General features: G+C 47.7%; 1 protein-coding gene across 4 annotated transcripts in view; it reads left to right on the plus strand.

The window, feature by feature from the left end:
- The window catches only part of nolo (ADAMTS-like no long nerve cord), a 294779-nt gene extending 271704 nt beyond the window's left edge, over window positions 1–23075 (plus strand). For 3 of the 4 annotated variants that reach the window (XM_089542963.1, XM_089542960.1, XM_089542962.1), the window contains exons 9-23: window positions 906–999; window positions 1201–1331; window positions 2357–2554; window positions 4005–4134; window positions 5917–6127; window positions 6963–7154; window positions 7971–8068; window positions 9124–9317; window positions 11579–11703; window positions 12579–12729; window positions 13272–13432; window positions 14180–14332; window positions 14919–15101; window positions 15958–16108; window positions 16614–23075. In XM_089542963.1, coding sequence (XP_089399089.1) covers window positions 906–999; window positions 1201–1331; window positions 2357–2554; window positions 4005–4134; window positions 5917–6127; window positions 6963–7154; window positions 7971–8068; window positions 9124–9317; window positions 11579–11703; window positions 12579–12729; window positions 13272–13432; window positions 14180–14332; window positions 14919–15101; window positions 15958–16108; window positions 16614–16726 — 2285 coding nt within the window. In that variant the 3' untranslated portion in view covers window positions 16727–23075. The remainder of the gene's footprint in view (window positions 1–905; window positions 1000–1200; window positions 1332–2356; window positions 2555–4004; window positions 4135–5916; window positions 6128–6962; window positions 7155–7970; window positions 8069–9123; window positions 9318–11578; window positions 11704–12578; window positions 12730–13271; window positions 13433–14179; window positions 14333–14918; window positions 15102–15957; window positions 16109–16613) is intronic. The other variant, XM_089542961.1, reaches the window with a different exon arrangement.
- Window positions 23076–25670: the final 2595 nt, after the last annotated feature.

Raw genomic sequence — 25670 nt, forward strand, 5'->3', positions numbered from 1 at the left:
GCTAGGCCAACTATGGCACTCGTACTACTGTCGTCTGCACAGAGTTTCAGTCGGCTTTAGCACGTACAGCTTCTATTATTACTGCCCCATGAGCGATTGGCACACCTGATGCCATGCGGTTGAATTGTACTTTCGAAGCTCCTAAGACTGCGGCACGGTAATTGTCGTAACTCTTCCGAAACTCAACCGAGGAGCACGGCAGAAGCCTCAGCCATGCGCTAAGTGGCCTGCGCGCTTTTAGCAAGTGTTGTTCCGTACAGGTCGAATGTTATCTCGCAGCTAATCTAGGTTTGTTTGCACTCCCAGCCCCTCGTAGACCGCAGGCTTCATTTGCCGTCTAACGCCGTTTACTAGCCAGTGCTAGTGAACGGCGCTGCACGGTGCGAAGAACAGGGACAGCGAACGCAGAACAGAATATTATACTGCCCAAATTAGCAGTGGAAAGCGTGGCTTTGTAGAGAGTATTTGCAATGAAGTAGAAAGTTATCGCAATCTGGAAGCTTCTTTCCCCATCGCTGTCTCTGGCATTGCCGATATTCAGGGCCCGCGAGCTCTAATGATGGGCCGTTAGTACAAGCACGAGTGCGTTCAAGATGAAGACGCGTTAGAAGCCAAGACGCTCGCAAGGCCTATAGGTCAGTTTTGTTATACTTTTCTTACGCTACAGAAAGAGATTCTCTTCTCGTGGTACGATGTCTGTCCGCATAGAATTATAGCAAAAGGACGCACCCTAACTATAGCATAGTCTAGGTAAAGTACTGGAAGCTTTGCTTTGTTTTCGCTTGATGTAACGGGAGATATGTATGTAAGCACGTAACCAACACTAAACAAAACAATCATGTGTGCATAGTTTCGTTTTTAGTTTGCTAATGTCATATATGCCACGCATTCTCTTTTATCTACAGGAAAGGAATTCGGATCTCAAGAGGACGCCCCTCCTCAGGGCTTCGCGCCATTCAATGCGTACTCTAAGCCACAGCACCAATCACCGGAGCCAAGGTGCGCACCCAGGAAACTGAATAGGTGTACCTTTCATTTCGATGATTAACTCTCAATAACTAGTCGAATAAAATGGGACTTTCCTGATTTACATTTCACTGTAACAACCTGCAACTCAGGAGCCAATATTTATCGTACACCTGTCACATATATGCACCCGTGCCTCCAGTGATTCAGTGCCCACTTTGTGCGACCGCGCAGCTTCATCGTCGGAGACTGGGGATCCTGCAGCGTCACCTGCGGCGATGGTGTCCAGAAGCGATCCGTGGAGTGCAAGATCTTTCTCGAGTTCTCCCGCACGATGGCCAAGCTGCCGGACAAAGAGTGCACCGGTGGGGGGGCTTTCCATCGCAGCCATAGTTCCGCGCTAGGGCGCTTAATTGCGCCAGCTTGTAAAACATCTCTCGCTTAGAAATTATCAGGACAATGCGGCCTTGAAGCCTTTATATTTAACGCCACAACGTATACTAGGTAGCAGGTGCGATCAAGGGTGGATGTATGGGTCACTCTTTGATCAAGTGGTCGGGGGGGGGGGGGGGGGTTCATATTTCTTTCTTTCTTCGTCAAAAAATGGCGTTCATCATGGCTTTCCCATTTCTCGCATGCGGAGGGGGGGGTCCTACTCCCCCTCCGCACCCCTCACCCCTTAAATCCGACCCTAAGTGCGATTCGGTATTGCTCGCTCTGAAAGCAGAGGCAAGAATAATACTCACTTAGGAAAAGCACACTGGCAACTCGTTGTCTTTGCTACACAGTTCTCAGTCCAAAGTTCTGCAGCAGGAACATCGAGCTAGCCTTTTCGCAAAGGTCATTGGTTTCAGACTTAGGGATTGCATTTAGACATTCTCTATCCTGCCAGCAATCGTTGCTATCAAGACTCTGCGCATTCTTTTCAGCTTAGCGGGCGCTGGAAGTCTGGCCTTGTCGCCGCCTTGTTGGTCCGGCTCCACCTGAAAGCACACTGAAAGAAATAGGCTCACGCCAGATAGCGCATCTACCCAGCTATCACTAGCCGATGCTCGACTGCAGTGGCAAGGCCAGGGCATGAAGTAGAATAAGAAACTTTTCACGGAGTGTACGCTAATCACGCATCGGACGCCGACAGCTGGGACGTATAGCCATCGGTAAAAGAAAAGCCAACTAGAAAAACTGCTGAATACAGTCAACGCGGATAAAATTGCTTTCACTGGACAGCTGGGACATATTGCTGTGTAAGCAGCAGCCTTTCTCTTACAGGCGGCTTCTGCATAAAGCGGTCATGAGTCGCTTTACAGAAAGGATGGTGTGTGCCGTTTCGTCTTGTATGCGAAAAGTGTGATGTTGACGCTCGCGTCAAAACGCGTGTGTTGTGGCGCAGGCATCCGTCCAGCCGAGATGCAGCGCTGCACGATGCGCCCCTGCGCGCTGGACCAGAACCGCGGGGACTCCGACGAGGAGGCTGACGAGGAAGGTGATGTCGACAGCGGCGGCGACACCGGGTCCGAGACCAAGTCAGACGCTCTGTACTCGTGGCGCTCGGCGGGATACACACCCTGCTCGGCCTCCTGCCTGGGAGGTGAGGATGTCCTCATGCCGTGCTAAGTTGAACCGCGCTACGCAGTCAAACGGCAGTTCTGCACGAAGACGGCTGGCGTGCTTCATCATGCATGAGTGCGCATGCGCGTAAAAATTCAGGGGGGCGCTTGGTTGACCTAAAGTGCGGTGAGGCGAAAGCCGTGCGGTGTTGCCGCTTGTGTTACTGATGTGTGATTAAGATGTTAAGCTTCGCCTGTAAGAGTGGAACGCGAGAGCGTCTTGCAACGCTGCCAGGGAGTCCATAGAACGCCATCGCCCGTTCGGCTTTACGCCTTCCTCATAGTAAATTGGTTTTTGAGGAAAGGAAATGTATCTGTCTCGCATATCTCGGTGGACACCTGAACCTCGCCGTAACGAGAAGAGAGGAAGATGGGAGTGAACGAAGACGCCGCATTCACTAGACGCGCCTTTGTTCATTACAAACCACCGAGCTGGCATGGCGCAGTGGTTAGCGTCCTCGTCTCGCACTCCGGAGACCCTGGTTCGTTTCCCCAACTCGACCAATTTCCTACTCGCTTTTATTTATTTATCTGGTCTGACTAGAAACGCTAATTAGGCTAATTAGTTAATCAACTAGTTACCTAAACTCAGTCCCACTTACTTCGAGCATCAGTAGACCATCCCTTTAATTGGTTGCATGGTTACTAGCCTCAGTGCAATTTGCCCCGTTTGAAATTCGCGCACTGTGACGTCACGACCATTTCGACCAATTGAAAAGCGTGACATTTCCGTCGACAACTCCTGCTTACAACGATGAGGCATTAAAGGCTTCCGCCTTAATACTGCGAGTGTTTGAACCCCCTGATAGCGGTGCTGCGGCCACCTGCTTGAGAAAGGCGGGGAGAGGCCGTCGGCCAACACTGCTCAAGTGCAGTCCGGATGCACCGCTCGGCACCGCTGTCCACGGTTGCGGGCCGGGAAGCTTCAACGCAGTCCCTTTCAAATCTTCTGCGGTCGATTTCATGATTGAGAACACACGTTTTGTTGAATCAGCGGGTAGCAGGAAGTTTTGCTCATTGTGTGCGTGTCCAGTGAGTTAAGCGGAAAAATGGGGCTCGATGCTTAAAGGGTTTAAATTTTATTATTTTCCGGGGAAACGTAATAGCAACACGAACTCTGGCCTCTCTTTTATTAGCCTCTTGTCATTGGCATTTGCTTAGTACAAAACCGCACAGTCGTCCGGCATCTCGTATTCCGAAACTTCTCAGTTTACCTGCTCCTCAAAGAAAAAATTGCCAATAAACATTGCCAACAAACAATTCCAATAAGACACTGCCGACATGGAATGGGCCCGCATGGCCTTTGCCCCTGCAGGATTAATACGCTGCTCCTGTTCGGAGGACGCACAACAGCAGCTTATGTGTGTCGGAGCGTGGAGGCCAAAGCGCGCCGCCTGTTCTACAGCGACTGCAACCTGTGTCTTGACGCAGGCATTCGCGAGTCCCTGGTGGAGTGCGTGCGCAATGCGAACGGCGTGCCGGTGAGTTACGTCATGTGCGACATCAAGGAGAAGCCGGAGACCATCACCGAAACGTGCAACAACAAGCCCTGTCCTCCGAGGTATACACTTGCGATATTCAGCGAAATTGGCGTCTGCGTGTTCTAGAGCGGCTTTTTTTTTTTTTTTATGGCGATGTTGGCTTGCTTTCGCTTCACCGTACGACGACTGGTTGGTTTCATGATAGTTGTTTTTTCCTGGTCCAGCTACGCCTAAGCACTCATCGACCATTCAGCGTCGTACACTCCAGACAATTGTTATAAATTGAGACATCGTCGATACGACAAACGGTTTCAGCATTGCTAAATTACATTTCTGGTTACGCCAAATTCTTCCCCTTGTTCTTAAGCACAAGGGAAAGAATCTGACGGAACCTGAAATGTAATTGAGGAATGCGAATAGCTTCACAAAAGGATCTCGAGTCGAATCCTTTGAGGATATGTCTACTGTGCGAAGAGGTAGTTCTGCTTTAGTAAGGATAGTGCGCCTTTGACCTGATAGCACACTGCATTGATAATACGCTTCTCAAACTCATAAATAACGAGCCTCTCATTTCCATTCGCTTGTGTACTGTGCAAAGAGTTAGCTCTGTTTTAATGACGAGAGTGCCCGTGTGTCCTAATAACACGCTGTATTAACATTATACCTATTAATGTGCATATACCAAGTTTTAGGGTAATTACGAAATTAGCGTGTTTTGCCTATCCAGTGTGGCACATAAAATCTTCGCATTGCCATGAAGTAAAATGGCGCGCTCTTACATCCTCACTGTTGACGTCACGTCTTCACCTGCTTAGTCTAGTGTATTGATTTGATTGATTACTAGTCACCCACGCGCAAGAATTTTTGAGCTAGCATCAATAACAACGAAGTTATGGACGATTAAAAATTAAGCTTCTATTTCCCCCCTCAACTCGTACACGCGGGACACCAGAAAAAAAAAAGAAAGCAGCTATGAATACGTCTTTCGCTGACGTCCGGTTCGTGACTTCCGGTTGTCGCACCCAGCACCCCAGCAGCAGCGTCGGCAGCGTCTCTCTGGTCTCTCTCCGCCTTCCTGGATTATTTCTACGCTTGTCACTGCGACAAAGGCAGTGCGAGTGGCTCCTTAACTCCCGACAGAAAGAGGCGGCAGACCATATGCGCGAAGGCATTGCCTAGCTGGCTCGCGCTTGCTCGAGGGGGTCGCGCGGCGGCACGAGCAGACGATTTTCACGGCTACCGGAAGTGTGCCCGTGACGTCGTGGCTGCCGTGGCTCCAGCGAATTGCAGCGTGTGGTGGCCTGCGGACGTCACGGGACTAGTGACGTCTATTTTGCCGATTTTAGCTTCAATATCAGTCACTACGAAAACACCAATCGGCCCGCGAATTTTAAAAAACACGGTTTTTAAAATTTCATAATAAATTGCCGGCTCAGTTCCGAAGACTCATACTTGGTGTGAATGCTTCTTAGCATCATTTCTAAGCACTGAAAACATTTACAAGCGACTTTTAATTCGTTGCATAGTCCCTTTAACCTTGCCACGCCTTACCATAATCAGCTTTTTGAACGCTCAGTTTTCCAGAAAAAAAAAAGAATGAACCGAAAATTACTCCTGTTCCTAAGCCTAATGTCTGGGAAAATAAACTCTCATTTGCTTATCCACGTTTTCTGCGAGTGTGAGAGAGCTGTCGCTTTCCAAGCCACAATTGTTCTAACCTGCCGTATCCACTACAGGCTTGCGGCTTTCATTGCTTGGTTTCCTTTGACACGGCTGTTTGGTGACCAGGCTTATTATATTACGCCCTTGGTCATCTCGTCTTTCTCGCCGGGTCGCTTTTCTTGCCTTCGTGGCGGCCGCAGGTGGAACACGTCCGACTTCACGGCGTGCACCAAACCCTGCGGCGGCGGCTCGCAGTGGCGCACGGTGCAGTGCGTGCACGAGGTGACCAGGGGCGTAGGGAACACACTCGTCGTCCCCGACGGCCACTGCCCGCAGCCAAGGCCCCTGGAACGGCGAATGTGCAACCTGGTCGACTGCGTGGCGCGATGGAAACCGGACAAGTGGACGAAGGTGGGCGCCTGAAGGGCCTTGCCCATCTGCGGTTCTTTCTTTTCTCACTCCTTTGCTGTTTCTACACGGTGTAGTTTCCTGTGTACTTATACACGGTGTACTCGGTAAGCTGCGCGCTGTACAAGAGGCTGAACGGACTGTCCACCATTTGCGGTTGGTTCCGTGAACAGACCAACTCTGGTCGTGGCCTCCGCGATCTGCTGCGGCGGTGCGCCGATCGCGGAGGCCACGCGCTTCGATCGTGGAGGCCACGCTCTGGTAAACGAGCATAAACTAGATGAAGAGTGCAGGTGGCCGCCGTATTTTACAGCGACAGCTGTTATAAACGCCCCTTTCAGAAGAGAGAGAGAGAAGAGGACGGAAAGGCAGGGCGGTTAGCCAGGCGATGCCCAGTTGGCTACCCTATACTTGGGGAGGGGAACAAAGGGGAAAAAAGGAAAAAGAGCAGCAAGGAAATGAGTTTTCTAAGTGTCCAGCGACCACTATGTCACAGGGACAGAGGGTTTCGTGTCGGTGTAGTAGTAGTAACAGTAGTTGATATAACAAATGGGTGGCTGCCATTACAACCGCCGGGTGGATGGTTACCATTAAAGGAGGAGGATATGACGTGAGCGGAGTAACCAGAGGGCGGTTACCGTGGAAGGAAGAGGAGAAAGCTTACCACGGAAGGAGAAGAGTGGTTGCCGAGAGAAAAACTTGGGGAGCGGTTACCGTGGAAGGACGAGGGACAGTAATACCTCAACAGCTGTCGCTAACCTCGCGTTACGCAGTAGTAACCATACTACGAGTTTTTTTCTTTTATGTTTTGCTTACGACTGCAACTGTACGATTTCAGTGCTCCAAGAGCTGCGACGGCGGAGTGAAGACCCGCAAAATCCGCTGCCAGAGGGAGCTGGCGTACGGCAGCGTGGCCGAACTGCCGCCGTCGAAGTGTGCATCGCGGCGAAAGCCGCGCGCCGTCAAACCCTGCAACTCGAAGCCGTGCCGGGGGCTCAAGGCTTCCGTGCAGGGAGGACCCGAACGCAAAGTAACTTTGTCGAGATGGTTTTGCTTTACTTTTTGTACATTGTCCCGATTACCATAAGTTCTGGCTGCCTAGGACAAAAGTAAAATTCTGTTTACGACATCACACTTGGAAGTGTGAATGTGGAACCAGCGATTAATAACAGCAAACCGGTTGATCACTGAGTAGGGCGCTATTGCTTTTTTTCATGCCAAATGTGCAGAAACTTCAGTTCACGTCGGCTAGTTCCAGAGCGTTTCAGAATTCTAAACGCTGAAAGTTGTAAATTTTGCTGGTAGAGATGTCTGAGAGTCTTGCCTTGCCCCTCGGGATTCAAGCCACGCTCTACTCAATCGCCAACACGCTCACGTTCAAGCTGAATCAAAAGTAAAAGCAATGGCTTTTATGTTTAAATGAGAGCTTGGTTAATATATCTCTGACATAAAAGTGCATTGGCTTGTGACGTTGGGAAACTTAGTGAGCCTACCGTGCCCACATGCGAGTGTTCAAGTGCAACATCTTTGTGGCGGCACACTCCACCCGGAAAATAGACTTACCGCAGTCATCAGCCTTTTTAGATCTCGCAAGCGTATCATATTTACTTTGGACGCACATTTTACATGCCTTTAATTTCGACCACCGCTGTGACAGGCCTGCTAGGATTCAAATTTCACTCATCACGTCCTCAGTAAAAGGCGGGAAACCCCGCCAAGAAAGGAAACAAAGAGAGGAGACGACCGACGACATCGCTGCCGTCGGCTCTCTCCAGGAAATCACCACAGCCACTCACTCACGCTGTCCTCCAGCACACAATGATCTCCTCTCTTTCTCTGTGGGCAGGTGTCGCTGACTGCCGAAGGAGCAGCATCCGTGTACCGGGGAACGACGCTCAAGATGCGTTGTCCGGGTGCCGTCGTCAACGCTACCACAGACATCAGGCAAGCACTTGAATAGCCTTGGTGGTCTTTTTTTTACTGGGTAGGCCGTTGTTGGCGAGAGAACTCAGCGCATGCGCGCGTGTTCGCGCGACTACAAAAGGGACTTGGGGAGCGCAGATGCGTGTATAGGGGGAATACAACTAAACTAATCATGTAGAAAGTAAAGACGATTCCACTCTCGGTGGGCGCAGCCCACCAATCGCAGCGCGTGCGCGGGGATGAAAAGCGGAACGGAAGAAGGGATAGAGAAAAAGGCGCAGTTTTGAAGGGCTTTGGATTAGCTTCGATTACTTGGTCCATTACCGTTAATTGGCATCCCGCAACAGGGTGGACAGCTTTTGTATTTCACCTCCATCAATGCGCGTTCGCCATGACCAGGATTTTATCCTACTTCCTCGTGCTCAGCAGCTGAAGGCTGTCAAAGATGCGGCCAAGGTGGTAGAAGTTTGGACTGCACACGGTACAACGTTGACACAAAACCAACCACGTGCAGGCGCGTATTGGTGGAGTTGATATTCGGAAAGGATTTTTACAATTCCGAACTTTTGAATTCCGACGACACACTTCAGTTATCATGAGCCCGTCATGTCTTAGGCGGTAATAAGTTCTGAATAGTACAAGTGAATGTGTTCTGCGAGTGCGACTTTCTGTAGTCCGTGTGCAGCAGAGCGTACACAGCAGAGCTTGCGGCGCCTAAGCTGTCCCCACTGTTCCTTTGTAGGGGACGTCAAGGGACCGGTAACTTTTTTACCTGACCTTTCTTTCACTGGTGAAACACTTGTAGAACTTGTACCAACTAAAACACAAGAGAACAAGCCCAGTATGACGCGCTGCAGGAACATAGACATTGAGCCATTCAGGTACCTGGACTAAGGAATAAATTTTAGTGTGAATAAATAAAATAAATCTACTTTCATGGACTTTGGCATTTTCTTAAAGGCACCTCAACGTCAACTTAGATCCTTTCCAACAACCATTCAGTGTTCCAGATTGTGGCGATGTGTTGTTTCTAGAGCGAAGAGCGATTTCTTATTTCGTCACCGCCGGCCATGCAGTCGGGTAAAGTGGCTGAAGGACGGCGCGCCCGTGAAAGCATCCTCCCGTCGTGTCGCCGTCTCACGGAAGGGGGCGCTGCGCATCCGCAAGATGGACTTTGACGACTCGGGTGTCTACGTCTGCTCGACGGGAACCTCCACGGGACAGCTTATTCTGTCCGTCAAGCCGCTCGCCTCCGAGTCCCCGACCAAGGGTGAGTGGTGCTTCGGCTGCGCTCTTCACAACCGTTCTCTGTCCTAAAAAAAAAAAGACAATTTAAAATTGGTTTTGAAGAAAGAAAATGCGCAGTAACTTTCTCGCTCCTAGGTGGACACTTCAACCGCGCCGTGAGGTGAAGGGAGGTGGCCGGGTTTCGATAGAGGCGAAACGCAAAGAGGAGCCCGTGTGCTGTGCGATGTCAGTGCACGCTAAAGATCCCCAGGTGGTCGAAATTATTCCTGAGTCCTCCACAACGGCACCTCTTTCTCCTTTCACTCCCACCTTTCTCCCTTCCATTACGGCGCGGTTCAGGTGTCCACTGAGAAGTGATACAGTTACTGCGCCATTTCCGTTCCTCAAAAACGACTTACTTTAAGGAGGGAGTGAACTAAGAAAGAAAAAGAGATACCGTAATGGAGGGCTCCGGATAAATTTCGATCACCTGGGGTTCTTCAACGTGCACGGACGTCGCACAGCCCATGGGTCCCTTGCAGTTCGCCCCCATCTGAACGCGGCGGCCACAGCCGCGTTATACCAATTACTAGGTGACCTGCATCTTAGAAGCACATGTGTGACGCAAACAAGCCTCCCATTAGCAGCTCTTCCTGCTGTAGATAACTGACCGATGAGGCATTCAAGAGCTACTATGCAGGGTGGGCTCTATTGGCTGCCTCTGATTCCAGAAGCATATCAATGGTTTACTGAGTAAGCAAGCTGAGCGCCGTGAAATCTCCATTGTATCATGCAGTTTACACTGGCTGGGCTTAAAATGATGCGAAGAAAAGAGTATGAACTGACTTGCCCGTTGTGCTCCTTGCAGGCATGAATGGTTGCTGTACCTATAGAACACCGCAGACCAGCTCATCATAAGAAACTCATTCACTGATCGCCTGCTGACCGTGTCCTTTCAAATTTTGTATTTTGAGCGGTGCTTGTGTCTTCAGTGCCAACTTAACGGCTAGTACCCTCGTTTCAGGGGCATATTTCTTTTTCCTTCACCAAGAAACGAACCAAAGTGGGGTCTGCCCTCAAATTATTTAAATGCAGCGCATTTCGCACACCGAATGTATGGCATGGATTCAGAACATACACTCAATATTTCTGTTATCTCGCCAACACATGGCACAAAACCTTCATCAATTTATGCATGGTTGACGACGCCGGCGCCACTGTCTGAAATTCACAATAGACTTAGTGGCGTCTCGCAAGGAAGTGGTTCGCTGAACAGTGAGGCAGCAGGAGGACTAAAGATAGACTGAACAATGACACAAGGAACACTAACCTCGAAGATAAAGATCACCTTATCATTCGCCCGTCATTATCACTCGATCACCGCCGCACGCAATCGCCTGGTCTCGCGAATAGATTTGTAGATGCGCCAGATTCAGTGACTCTGTCCCGAGAAGTGGAAGTCGGAAGTTTCCGGATCGTTCAGAGAACTAGTTGTTGCGGCACCAGCTGTACAAGGAATGACGATTTTCTGCGCTAATGTGGTTCAGATTTGTTTTTTTTTTGTTTTTGAAAGTGCTATTTTCAAATCTTTGAAACAAAAGAAAAAAATGGTAGGCTTTTAACGTAGTTAAACCGAGTAGGATGTGTGAAAGCACTTGATTAGCTGCGTGCGTACCTTCTTCGTTTCTTTTTGTTTTTATTTTCCTTGCTACATATGCGTCTCGTTTACGCGCGGTGCCTGAAGAGCTGGTTTGTTTTTCACGAGGACGCGGCGTGATTCCGGCGCCGATGGCTCCCGCGCGCCGGGAGCGGGGACTGCGCAGCGCGCCGGCGCAACACCCTCTAAAGAAGTTTTCTAGAGGGTGTTGGCCGGCGACGCAAAGGGTAGAGTCCGTTTCCTAGGGAAACAGCAGCTGGAAGACCGAGAGAGGGAACTTGTGGGAAGAGAGAGCTCCGCGGCCAGTCTACCGGCGGGGTAGCGAGCCTCCCTCACTTTTTCCACCTCGGGGAATGGGGGAGGGGTTATACAGGACGCAAGGAAGTGGGGGGGGGGGGGGGGGGGGGGGCGGCTCCGCACGTTGACGCAGCAGCTGCGCAAGGCCTCCGCCACTGGCACTTCGTCAAAGGTCAACGGTTGAGGCTTCCCACATACCTCAGGGTTTTCAGCTCTGCTAGTGAAGTAGCGCTTTCGCGCCAAAAAAGATATGCATATTGCACGTACTTGTGCGTACTGTGGCTTTTATGTGTGAAGCAATGACTTCTACTGCGATCAGTCTTAATGCATAAATAAAAATCTTTCGGTAGATGTGGACCAAGAGACGTTCATATCCAAAGATCTGCGAGGAATAGGCGGAAAACGCCCGAAAGGAATTGACTTGCCCGCCTTCATCAATGGCATCGATGATGTGAAGAGCAAGAAGGGGCTTAAGGTACGTTAACTACTTTCCTACCCAGCTGCTAAATTTGCGAAAGAAATTGCACTAAAATATCTCGCATGCATTCTGCATTCAGCGCATACCCATTTTTGCGTTGCTTGGACATTTGCTTCTTGAGATAAGAGAGTTTTTCCTTTCTTGTAGCGGTAGTCAGCTTCTTTAGAATCTGTGAGCCTAGAAAAACGTAAGTGATGCGCACCAGCATCTTGCTTAGCGCTGTAGGCATCCAAAACGATTAAAAGCACACAAGTTCGCGTGGCACGTGAAAGGCTTCAATGCCAGTAAGGAGGACGTTTAGATTAGCATAAAACGTGCATTCTGAAGGCCCGAATAATGATTTTTAGGTTTTGTTAACTCGTTACGCATCTTGATATTCTCACTGCAATTTTCTCACGCATACTTTAATGCACAGAAATATAAATACGGCATAATTTTTCTCAATGCAAATATGCAAAAAGAAGTATCCTGCGTAAGCTGGCATTCCAGAATACGCGCCCTTAGGCGTATTTGTACTGCTTGTCCACGCTTTTTTTGTGTCACTTAACATGTTCTGTTTATCGGAAATTTTCGCAATTACTTATGGTTCAAGCATGTTCGTTATTGATCTCCTCTTCACATGCCATCCCCATGACACTGAGGAAATTTACGGCATATAGATTCCGAAAAGAGTGGGTAACGAATAAACGTTTGTCGCGAACGTCCGAAAGTCAGCGTTCAGCGCACGCCACTGCGCCGTTCGTACAACTCTGCTCAGATTTGGAATTACCTTTTTGTTTATTTTATTTCTCTGAAAATGAGCAAAGTAGCTAAAGCACCTGGTTTATATGAGGAAGCCCTTAGCTATGCTGTGTTTTTCCGCTCGGACCCAGGGCCGCGACCGGCAAGCAATCCACGAAGTCAAGGGCACGCTGGATGACACGACGGCGCGGTCGGGAGCAGCGAGTCACCATGGTGGCTCCCCCATTCCCAGCATCCAGACGCTGCTCTCCGACTTCCACAAGAGGCTCGGTGGAGGCAGCAGTAAGCTTCTTCCAGCTGGAAGCTTCCGTTTAATCTGCAGTGATTTTTTTTCCTCCCTCGTTATTTTTGTTGGGGAAATGCATGTAGTCAGTCTTAGGTATGCAGCAATATCATTTTAAGCAATAAAAATGTCAGATCCTTGCAGTAATCCCAGTCACGCACCATCTGAAATATCTAGTCAGAGGACATTTCGTGAATATTCCCTTTATTTCTTGCCATGGAAGATGGTTGTCTAGGTCGAGAGGTTGACATCTATAACTGTGTGCAAACACTCTGATTAACTACAACCTTTCTTTACTGTTATCATAATGATCACTGTGTCAGAAATTACTTCTATTGTTCTGAATAATAGAATGCCGAAGAAAATATAAAGTATACCACTCATGCCACTAGTGAATGCATGCCAAGAGGAATAAGCAGCCCTTACAAACAATGCAAGGGCTCTAGGAGGAGATGCTCTACGCAATTCCGGGATCCCTTCCACTCCTAGACGCAAAACTTCCGATTTACGCTGCGTTGCTCGCCGGCCGACACCTACGCAGACCAAGTGAAGCCCGAGAGCGTGGCCACGGAGGACGACGACGACGCCCTGATGCACAACAGCTACGTTCTGGGCCGCGGGAACGCAGACAACCTGCTGTTTGAGTGGGAGACTACACCATGGTCCCTGTGTTCCCAGACATGTGGAGGAGGCGGCCTGCAGGTGAGTCAGCACGTGTCGCTGCGCAGTAATTCCGTTGCCACTTCAAGAAAATTGTCTTGGCGATAAGTGAGTCTCGCAGTTCATCTTTAGTAGCATCCTTCCTTTGCGACGAGGTTGAGGCCACTCATTACACCCCAGCGTTGCCCGTTAAGACTCGGACATATGCCCGTCGCATAATACATCTTACTGTAGGTTAGTTCGATCGAAATAAAATGCCACACGCCTCATTGTGTTGAAAGCCGGTTATTTGTGGCGACCAGCGTCAGGACTGTCGTGCGAAAAATGCCCCTTTGCGTTTTGTTTCAAAACTTCAGCAAGCTTGCTTCGCCGCATAAAAAGTGTTATGAAGGAGAAGCATCATTCAAGCGAGCAGGATGAGTTAGCAAGTTTGCTTTCCGGGACCGTGGAGGGAGAGGTAGAATGGGGAGTTTGTAAACGCAAGAAGTGGGGAGATAGAAGCTTTGTGGTCAGATTCAAGGAATCAAGAGTATAATTGTGCGTGCATGAAGCCAATGCCGCGTCCTCTACCATTCAAATAAACACGCAAGAGTCAGAAACGTTGCTAATGCAAGACATTTAGCCAAGCAAGGTTAACACGTTTCGAAAACGCGAATCTTGACGTCGTTGTCGCTGTGCGGAACTGTTACGCACCCCGTGGCTTTTTTGATATCGGGAAATGGTGCTGATCCCCTAGCGCTCCGTATATACATGGAACAGCACTCACACTCCATGATACTCCTCACGCAGGTGCGTGTGGCACAATGCATGGTTCGCCTGCACAATGTATCCAAGACCGTTGACAGGACACTGTGCGTGGACGCCGGCATGGAAGAGCCGCAGATCCTGCAGAGCTGTGGCACCGAGAGTTGTCCCCGCTGGGTGGCGGGCTCCTGGTCAGAGGTGAGTGCCGACTGGCTCCTCGCGTCATTGCCGCTACCGTTATAACTGATCTGTTTCCTCTGCTTCTTGTTTTATTCAGTGTTCTGAGTATTGTGATCTAAATAAATACTTTCTTTTTTGTTTTGCGCTTAAGAAGATGATAGGAACCTTATTTCTGCTTGCTACCCTTGGAGCGATACTAAGCACTGACGCTTCCCTCATGGGCATTTCATCGACGGCGCCCGAAGCTGTCTTTGCTGCATCTTCTGGCGGGTAAAAAACATTCGGCCAGATTTCTGGAAGGATGCTAAAAGAAAGCGCGTAGTTAGCGGGAGCAGACTGCAATTCATTTCACATTATTTACGGACACAGGCTGGACTTTTTACCCACGAGGTGCAGTACTAAAACTCACATGGTTGGCGGCACTTCGGGCAGTTCTTGCTGTTTAGCCAAAATCGCTCATCAGAAACGCATGAAATTGAAGGTGGGATTGATTCACTTGACGTTATACAGCAATCCTCTGTCTATCGAAAAAAAAAAATAATCGCGTCGGTGAGTGCATAGAACGTCTGCGAAATGCTCTTTTTTTCTGCGTGTGCATGATCAGTGCTCGGAGGGCCCTTGCCTCGGCCTCAGTCGCGCCGTCCAGGAACGCCCGGTGAGCTGTCGGCTGGCGAACAACAGCATCGTGAATGACGAGCAATGCGACCCCTCCTCGAGGCCTCAAGATCAGCAGGAGTGCCTCAGCGAACTCTGCAGGGGTGTCTGGAAGGTCGGCGAGTGGTCCGAGGTGAGCGGCCTAGGCATTATCGAACTCCGCTTATCCCAGGGACAATAGACACCTTTAGCATACCGTGTACCGTGCAACCATTACCGGAGTACCGAGAGCCCGCCCACTGTCAATGCGCACGCGCTCATTGGTTTTGATACGGCAGGTGAGCGCGCAGCTGCCGGGTACCTAGCGCCATCTGGAGCCCTTAAAGTGATCAGCGCATGCGCACGGTCGACGCGCTGGCTGCCGGACCTCCAGTAAAGGTAACGGTAACACGGTACACGATATGTTAAAGGTGTCTGTTAAGTGCGCCTGTGGCACATAAACAGAAAGTTTAACAGTGTTCAGGAGTTCAGTGCACCTTTTTACAGGAAACTTGGCTGCTATGCAACTGGAATAAGTGTTCTTGGCAGTACGTGTGTCGTGTATCTGCCTTTTACGATGTTCAAATCCGTATTCGCACTCCAACACTTATTCCCATAAGGTATGCAGCAGTTTTCCTTCACTAAGTTTTACTCCGTTATGTAACATGTGAAGAGGGGTGGAACACTGGCTTGTGCTTCCTCTCCACATGCGATCGGTCAGCTTAACGGACATCAGTTGAAGGCCTAAAACAGCACGTGAACTAAGCCATTGATGCTATCTCGCAGAAGGATAACTAATCACTTAGTCTTGAATGCCCGAACACTCCTTGATATGGGGTCACGGCCCAGGTTTTCTCCTCAGCAGCGAGAATGGGTCCCTATTGAGGCGCTCAGAAAAGCAGCTTATCTTACTAAATTTGAAAGTGTCTCTTTCCTACACTGATACTTCACAGACACCGATAGTTTTCAGATACTTTAAAAATACGGATGCACACTTTTGTTTTTCCCAGTGTACTGCGACGTGTGGAGAGAGTGGTTTCCGGACGCGGATTCTGCGCTGCGTGTGGTACGGCACAGACAAGCCGGCCGGGGACTCGTGTCGCAGTCACGATCGACCAGAGGTGCTTCAAGGGTGCGAGGCTCCACCATGCGATGCAGCCAGTGAGTGACCAGGGCTCTTTCTCAGCTTAGCTGAGCAAGTGTCACCGCGCTGTAGCATACTCTGTTCGCAGCACTGCCAATACTCTAGAGGAAGAAATGCATTATTATTAACCTGTTTCTTTTCCACTCTGAAGCAGTGAGCAAACAGACCAAAATTTATTCCATCATTGAACTTGGTTGATTAAGCAAAGGGCTGCGCACTTTTTCGTAGAATGACCAATGATTTTGGCTAACTATGAAAGCGTTTGTATACAGCATGGCTGGACTGTTCCAGGATATCCTGGTGACACGTCTTCACTATAGTACAGAATGTGACTGATCAACCACAAGTAACTAATGCCCTTTTACGTTAGCATGCTGTACAGGGCAGATAGCAGCTTGAATTTTCTGCGCTAGTTTGAAAGAGAAGGCTCTTTTTTGAGTCGGTATTGATATTCGCAACAGTGTATTTTAAATCCAGACACCCGCAATATGTTCTGGGACTTTCTCTCTTTCCTTCTCCAAGCAGGGCAGAACTGCGAAGACCACTCTCGCAACTGCCAAATGATCCGCCAGTTCCGCATGTGCCACATGAAGAACTACCACGATCTCTGCTGTGCCACCTGCGAACGCAGCTAGGCCTTCTCCTTCCATCTCAACCGGACGACGGATGACTGCGCTTCGCTACCGGTTTTTGCCAGCGGCCCCCGCCTTCACCCGTTGGTGCTGTCGGCTGAGCATCGCTGCCCCGCAAGTGCATGGCCAACCATCGCGGCCAGTAATAGTGGCAGTGTGTTTTTGTTCCCTCCAGCGGCCGACAGAGGGCGCCAGCTATCATTGTGTCCACGGCCCATCCGCGAGAAGTATCCCGAGTGCGTGAAGAGGACTCACAGTGTACAGAATACCGAAGCACTGCAGGATATAAAAGTCTGTGGCAAAGTGTTAATGATGACGCGGGGATTTCCCATCCCTCCTGTTTACGGAGATTTAATCCCTCTTTCTAAGACGGCTGGTCTGATGAGTCGATGAAAGGAGTCGATAACTGGAGCCCATAGCTGAGCCGTAACCTGGGCCAGCCTGGCAGTACTGTGAGCACTGGCATGGTTCCGTGCAGAGCAATATGGTCAGCCGGTCTCTCTTCCTTGCAAATAAAGGAACACCACTCCTATTGGCAAGGTTGGTTCCAAGTTAAGAGAAATGCCATTAATGAGCTGGAACTAGGGATAATCAGGTGCTTTTATTAACTTTCGTACAGCGCTTGCATCGAAACTTCTTCCCGCGTCGCCATCATCTGAGTAGCTTGCACCCTCTAGTGGCTGATAGCAGCACTATAGCGCTCTAACTCAGTGGTTGCCTTTATGCGAAGCTCACAAAAATTTCCTCTAGACATTAGTATGGCGTTCTTCGTTAAGCCTGGTGGTAAAGTTCTACCCTGATTTGCTGTAAGTTCGCACGGCCTTACTATACAATAAACTGCAGTGGCTCACTCTCCTTTCTGCTGCTCCTTGTCGACAATAGCACGCTGGTAATTTCTTTGACAGGGTTTCAACGATTCTGTTAGCCTTTCAAGACAGCAGAGTGGTGAAATACCGAATGGACCCCAGGGGAGGGGCACAGTTAAACGCCATAAAATCTTTTTTTCTTTCTTTCATAAATAGGAATTAGTGTCAAGGGTATTTTGTTTTACATCTCAGAGGACTCATTTATACATTGTCTAGCTAACAATCTCAAAAATGTTAATTTCTCCTCTGATGCCAACAGAGGGCGCAAGCTGCTCTCCCAATTTTATGAGCCCTGAACAAAATAAGTAGGAATATGATTACTGGCGCTGCATTTTGCATCCTCAACTACTTACAGCTAGCATTACTAATTTAAACGTGCCAGTTCTTAAGTTGTGCCATATAAAAACCATATTTTTGTTTTGATATGCAGAGTTTTACAATGTATTAAAACTTCACTGCCTTCTCACTTGCATTCGTCAGCTGTCCTGAAGTGGGACACACTCACAAACGCCGCAAATCGTCATGAAATAAAGTTCGCGCTGGAAGACAGTCTCAGAGACATTCGGTCAGCTTGGAACGTCTTGTTAATTACATAAGGGGAACAGCAAAGCAGTTAGATTGGCTGTGGCTAAGGTGTCAAGGTCTTCTGCAACGCCTAAAATTTAGATCAGGCTTATGCTGAACCATTTGTATCGGGTGTTTAACCTTGCTGCAATGACCGTTACACGCAGTCCAACTCTGAGCTGTGAATGTTAGTTTTGTAGATAGCTTACAGCCAATACAGTAAAATATGCAGTACAATACTTAGGAATGGCACACAATTTGCTGCTTTCCAAGAAAGAAAAAAAAAATTAGTGTTTTAGCTAACAGTACTGTGCACTTGCATTTAGTGAAATGTAAAGTGCATGTCTCGAAATGAAAGGCACTGACTCTAAAAGATAAGAAGATGCAATAATACTTTGTTTTGTTTTGTGTAGAGTTTCTTTATGATGAAAATATTGTCTCTGGAAAGTTACCTGTCATGCATTATAGCATGTAGTTTGGCGCCACTTGGGACGTCATTATTGTCTATTTAGAATGCGAGTGTTGAATTTGCATATTTGTATGTTTGTTGAATGTTGCCTCCACTTCGGACTGCGTTACTCTTGGAAAAAAACGGGTTGAGGTGACACGAAAGCAATTCAACTTTTCGTGCCTCCGACATTGCATTTTTTCAGTCATGCATACTCGTCCCGTCATCTTACTGTTTTCTGAGTTGACATTGTAATGTCGTTTTGTTTCTTTTTGTCGTTCATGTGTATACTGCACTGCTGCTGTTTGCTGGATCGGGTGCCTTCGGAATAAGAACAAAATGTGACTTTATGACTCCTGAGATTGGACTTTGTAGCTTGCACCAATCATGGTGACATCCTCTAGCACTTATAAAAATCAGACTCAGCATTGTGCGCACTCATCTTTCGTCTCGTCTGACCATGACTGCTTTCTTTATATTTTCTCAATGTCTTAAGCTTGTGTTGTGAGCACCAAATGAACAGGAAGTTTTTTTTTTTATTATTTTGTGGCATTCTCTATCATTAGACTCCATAGGCAGTGATTTCTGGATAATTTAGCCCCATGTCAGTGATTTGTTCCAACCTATATTTACGCAACTTGATAAGCCACTATGTACGCTGTTACTGTACCTGTAGTGAAAAAAGTATCGTCCAAATGGACGCTGAAAAGCATCAAAACAAAAAATTATTGGCAGGAAGCAATTTTTGCCTGCCCACGACCAAGAAGTCTGTGTGTAATATAAGTTCAACATTACTGGAATCCAAGGGCCATTATCTCTTAGGTGGTAATGCAATGTACAGGCTCTGCTACTCTAAATGCAAAGTGAACTTAGACAGTGGCGTGTTAGCGGCCTAGCGTTTGCTCGCTATGTGGCTTCTTGCATCTTCACTTCCTAGACGAATAACTGAAGGAGGAAAAATGAATTGCTCCAACGACAGCAAAAGTGAGGCCTAGTGTGCGCTGAATTAGCCCACAAATGCATCTCTGAATGTATCCAAGAGACTGGTATCGTATCATTCCAGTATGATTCTTACGTGTTACCCTAATGGCTAGTGCAATAGCACCTGAACCTGCCGCTTGCCTCTTCTAGAATAGTCAAGGTCAGCTTGGCGTGGTTGTCTCCACAGGTTGTGTCATTCCATAGAAACCGAGACAAGAGCGAACTGTGCAGCGACAACTGGCTCCTACTACTGGAATATGTGTACAAAAGTGCTAGCGAAAATAGTTCGGCTTGTCCTGCGCCCGCCTGTTGTACTTTTTGCTGTGAGAATGAAAATTCGGTCCGCCCGAGCTTCGCCGCAACTTCACAGTGCACAAAAGTTCCTATTAGGTAAAAAATACCAGTTTAAATGTGGTGAAATTCTATCATCCTTGATGACATCAAAATTGGGGTATCCTTGCCAAAATGCGACACAAGCCTAAGCGGATCTATGATTACTGATTTCACACAAGGAGGAGACAGTCGATGTGACAGAAAAAGTTAGGCTATTGGCGTGGTAGGCTTAAAGTCATTATCATTTTTCTCATTCCTCTTTCTCTTTTCGGTGTTCACATAAGTGACGTTTTTAGTGGTGTATTCATTTGCCTTCTGTAATGGGGGGTAGGGATCAGGCTTGTCATGTGCTGTGAGGACTCAATTGTGACTTCAGTATGTGTAGGATGCCCAAATATCCCGGGGAAACATTCCAAACCAAGCAAAAGTGCAACGGACAAACCGCACACCATGCAAGCAAAGAAATATACATTCCAGTTGCGAAGGGAACAGTGCTTTGTCTGGTGTCGCATGCCAAGACCTTGAAAAGCAGCACTTCTCCGATTCACCTTGCTGCTATCTTTTCATTAGGATTTGAGTTGTGAGAGGAAGCTTCCGTTTTGTAAGCCTGAAAAAAGGTTTACTTTGTGCGAGCACTGCTGGTAGTATTCTTGTTCAAGCGACAGTTCTTGTGGTACAGAAACTACATAGTTGACCTTGGCGTCATGTGCAGATTGTGATCGGTGCAGGTTTTTTGGAACGACATGTTTGCGTTACGTCCTGCAGTGAAGCATGACTGATAGCACGAAAATACGCGAAGCACGATCGTTGCACTTTTGTTAACAAACACAAAACAAATGTACCATAGCACGTCGGCATTCAGTGCACATAACTATAAACCTCCTCCAATTCACTTGTTGAGCAGTTCATTGAGCAAGCCCTTCCTATCGGTAAACCGAAAAGCACACTGGCAGCATGTGAAGGTTAGATAAAAAAAGTTTGTCGCTAGCTGTTCTGCTGCTTTTGTTGCAATTCAGGATTTTGATTGCTTTCTTGCGGCACGCTCTTCTAGTATCTCAAGAGCGTCAAGTGAGGAAGAATAAAAATTCCCGTTTGGGCTGTGCCCCAGCGGCGCAATGAAAGCCGTGGAAAGGCCTAGTTTGAAGACCTGTCTTGAACACAGGCAGGCCACAGGCATGGGAAAACGGAACCAGCATCGCAATAATTGAATGCGCCTGTTCGCGCATAAGAAAAGAATTTGCTACTTCCTTTTGTTTAGTACATTATAGCGTGTAGGGCAAAAGGCGCCGCAACGCTCAGTTGTCTGCAGCAAGAGACAGGGTATACATATCATTTTCTTTTTCTGGGCACTTTCCTTTCTGCGTGGGCTGCTACATTTTTCCGTGGTTGCTATGCATCATTACAATTAGGTTCACATTACAATTATTCATCCATTACTGCTGCCTTGAATTTCGTAGTACTCAATCAGTACATGCTGGGAAGCGAAATACTTCACGGCTTGCACTTGAAGAGCACTTCACGGAGTAGGAAATGCAGCGGTCGTTTAATAAAAGACATCGGCTGCACAGGAGTTAGTGTTTAACTGAAAAGTACGCTGATATGAAGCTGTCTGAGAGGAAGTCAAGTAATCTGCCCAAGATATAATGTTGTGGTCTGATCTGTTGTGTGTGCGCCTGTGCGTGTTACAGTTAAAGCTTAAGACTACTCAAAGTTAGGTAATAAGTAGTTTTGGGATTCACGTGCTGAGCGATGAACACATCTCTGGATCTGCAACTAAATGTGCTGGAGTAAAGTCACGCACAGTTAAACTGCGGCGTCTACTTAGAAGCAACTGTACGCGACGAACATTCTCGTTCATCGTTGACTTCGCTGACATCGTTGTTCATCGCTGTGCAAGGATGTTCATCGAACAGACTTGTACAGCGTGTAGTTTTCATTTGAAGTTTGTCATGGAAGAAGTGAATGAGGCCCTCTTTACCTGAAACGTCATCGCCTAGCTGAACGTAGTGGACGGGATTCCTTAGAACAGAAGTATTTAACTGTTTGCTTCATATTGAAGGTTCGTGCGGTTTCTTAGCGGTTGTTTTTGGAGTCTCGATGCGTGTTTCAAGGCTACAGGAGATCAGTGCTTAAACTGCTGCCCGTGTCAATTTGCTTTCTGCAGTGCCGTACAGACGAAGGAAGAAAAAAAAGTAATGCAATGCGCTGAAACGATTCTTAGACCTGCTGGCTGGCGTCTTGCAAGTGCGCCATTTTTCTTTACCTGAACACTTTGGTTGATCTGGCTTGCCTATCACTTTGACGCACGTCTCCAAAGCTTCCTTCCCTGTTGTATTGTCTGTCGCTACAGTTCTTGCGAATGATTTAATGAGGGAGCCGTACTCGGTAACATGAATTGGCAGTCGTAAGAATACATTCTATGCAGAATTCTTGATGAAACTTAATTTGCAAAGGTAAATTGTGTTGCTTAAATTATGTTTTCGTGTGCATGCCGAAGCAACTGGCAAGATTATCACGGTGTTTTCTACCTGCACATGTAGACCGCGTGCACACCGAATGTTCCCCTTTTCTCTCTCCTCAAACGGCTTGCACGAATAACCATGCTGTGGTTACTGTGCTTTCTGGTCACACGAAGTGTAACATTGGTTTCGATCGCAGCGTATTTCAGATACTAAAGTCGGTAAAGTTGCTCACGTTTCTTTTCGGGCTATACCTCTCCATCATGCAGTACTCGAGCTCTAGCGATTCCAGGAGAACAATAAAATTCTTACATTCCACCGTTTACAGCTTACGCTGCATCAATGCTCAGTGTTACTCTTCGTGCCGCTGTCATGCAACCTAACGAGATTGCGCGGGAACCACGAGTGCACTTCGCGGTAAAACTGAAAATATCCTCTTCGGTCCAGTGCATCGCCTTGGCAAGATTTCGCGTTGTGTGTAATGGGTAGTAGCTTGCGCATGACTGCGAGATGTTCTGTATAAAAATCACATGTGTGTGTTCACTTGAAAGTGCGGACAGCAGCCTGTTCCAGAGGCTTCACAGAGAGCTACTCCCTATAAGGTCTGTGTGAAAGTTCACTACAAGAGCAATAAGTTTTTTGTGTCTGTGTGACATGTTATTTATGATCTCGTAGTGCCAATAAATTATGACCTAGAGAAATTGAACTGTCCTTTTATTTCGCCGACGGGTCAAAAGCGGTAACCAAGTATCAACCAAAGAGTAGTGTTCTTTCCAACATATGGTGGCCATGACCATTCCGTTTTACACGCAGTACCACGTCAAAAAAGTGTGTTTTGGTACAGAACAAGTGGCAAGAAGTAGTATATGAGAGGCTAAAACACCTACTTGAACATTTTCTGCGGAAGAAAATTTGGCGCAAGTGTTTTACGACATTCATCAGGTAGAGTTTCGGGCAGGCATTTCGTCCACCTTTCGAGTCCGACAAGCGGAGTTCTCTTACACAGCGCCGGTTATGTGGGCCACATTCGGCGAAATCACGTCTTCATCGGCGGTGGCCACTGTTCGTTCGCATGCGACAGACACCCGCCTTATCAACAGACTTCTTCATCAGATCGTGTCTCTCTACTTGACATCCTACTTGATTTGGATTGTATTACTTTCTCCATGAAGAACAATGATAGCTATGTAACCGCTGTTGATATTTTCCGGCACTTTTACATGCACCTCTTCCACAATACTTGCATAACTGCTGAGGTTTCGACGTAGTCAGATTATTTCTCGTAACCTTTGACGGACCCGCCGCGGTGGCTCAGTGGTTATGGTGCTCGGCTGCTGACCCGAAAGACGCGGGTTCGATCCCGGCCGCGGCGGTTGAATTTCTTTGGAGGCGAAATTCTAGAGGCCCGTGTACTGTGCAATGTCAGTGCACGTTAAAGAACCTCAGGTGGTCGAAATTTCCGGAGCCCTCCACTACGGCGTCTCCCATAGCCTTAGTCGCTTTGGGAGGTTAAACCCCATAAAACCAAACCAACCTAACCTTTGACGGCTATGCTAGTTGAGGGCGGTTGAAAGTCGTATGAGCTGCGAGTAGTCAGTAGCATTTTTTTTCCTTGTGAAAAGATTATTAATTATACTAATTAGCCATAGACGGATACATTTTAACTCTGCAGCTTCGCCAGCAATCAGGACCGCCGCACAGAATTCCTCGAGGACAAAAAAGTAATCCGTTGGTGAAGCTTTTCTTGTTACCCAAAGAACACTTAGTATTATAGTACTACGACCGCTAACATAATTTATGATCGAATTTCTTTCTTGTGCTATTTCGTTTTCAAACAGCTGAACAATGAATGTGACATCGACGTGGGCGCACAGGTTACGTGAGGCACAACAAAACTGCGATAAAATCGCTGCTCCATCATTTTAATTCACTACAATGCTAAATTAAGCCTGCCTCAAGAGCGAGAATGACAACGAGTGCAGAAGCAACGATTATACTGCCGTTTTTCCTGCCTTTCGTGACCTATTAGCACACCGTGCGGCTGTTGAAAGCGAAACCGAAACAGCATGACAGAAAGATTCGATTATTAATTATTTAGCGGTCGTTGGCGAGTACCACGTGGTGATTCATGGATAGCAGTGTCTGCGGAATCAATATAGGGAAGAAAACATGCCACCAAAATTAGGTGTGAGCGGGCAGGAGAGAGAGAAATACGCACGGTGCGCGGCGACACCCCTGTTGTCATCCTCCCCTTGGCTGTTAATCCGGCGGGCGGAGCGACACCGTCTGGCTGCGTAGCCACCCGTGAAGTGCGTGTTTGCGCCTACGGAAAAAAAGCTTCAATGTTGTACGCAGTGCCAATTTCCTCCAAGAATGCAAATTTTATTGTAGGCTGCGGCAATACCAAAATAAGAAAAAAAAAACGCCGCCAGTATGTATACATACGCGCAACATGTTATGCCGAGGTCTCAGTGCGTCTGTAATGTCTATTTCTTCACCGCTCTCCAGTTCGCCCCGAGTTACATCCCTAGTAGCACAGATTGCTGCTGGAACATTGCAGCAATGTTACCTATTTAGGCCGCATTAACGTGGCTAGTGTACTCCTTTGGCAATATCAAGACAACATATGTGAAAAACATTGCTGCTACATTTTCCACGATGTTGTGTCCACATATGTACAACATTGCTGCAACGTTTCCACAATGTTTCATAACATCATATGTAACATTCTTGAAAATTTTAGCAACCCTGCACAAGCATGCAGGCCTGCCAATTGGTAAGCTTCACAACATATCATAACGCTTTTCGAGGACCAACGTACACTCACCTCCGAGCGGATAACATAGAGTCAAGCTTATATAGCCGTTCCTGAAGGGTGTCCCAAGGGTGACAGTGGCGAATAGGTAATAAACAAAGCTTTGCGACATATTAATCGAGCTGTGCATGCAATTTATAGCAGGCGCAACAGAAGAGGTTCAGTTGCAAAGTACTGCTAGTTGAAAAAAATGTTTACTGTAGCAACAGTCGGAAAACTTCTGGAACTCTGTTCTTGAAATATATTTGTAATGTTGCTTTATTGTTATGATTCAAGCATTATAATAACGTTCATCAGGCTGTATTGCCTCAACGTTGCTTCTCGATGTTGTTCCAAAGATGGCAGATGGTATGTTATCCTAACGAATTTATGAACATTTGGCTGCAATGTTAGCAGAGAGTGTCATCCTGACCAACTTATGGGCATGTTGCTGTAACGTTGGAGTATGTTGCACAACATTATAAAACATTGACGACATTGT

Source organism: Amblyomma mixtum, chromosome 5 (genome assembly GCF_055824585.1).
Source record: "Amblyomma mixtum isolate Tamu chromosome 5, ASM5582458v1, whole genome shotgun sequence".
NCBI classification, from domain to species: Eukaryota; Metazoa; Arthropoda; class Arachnida; order Ixodida; family Ixodidae; genus Amblyomma; species Amblyomma mixtum.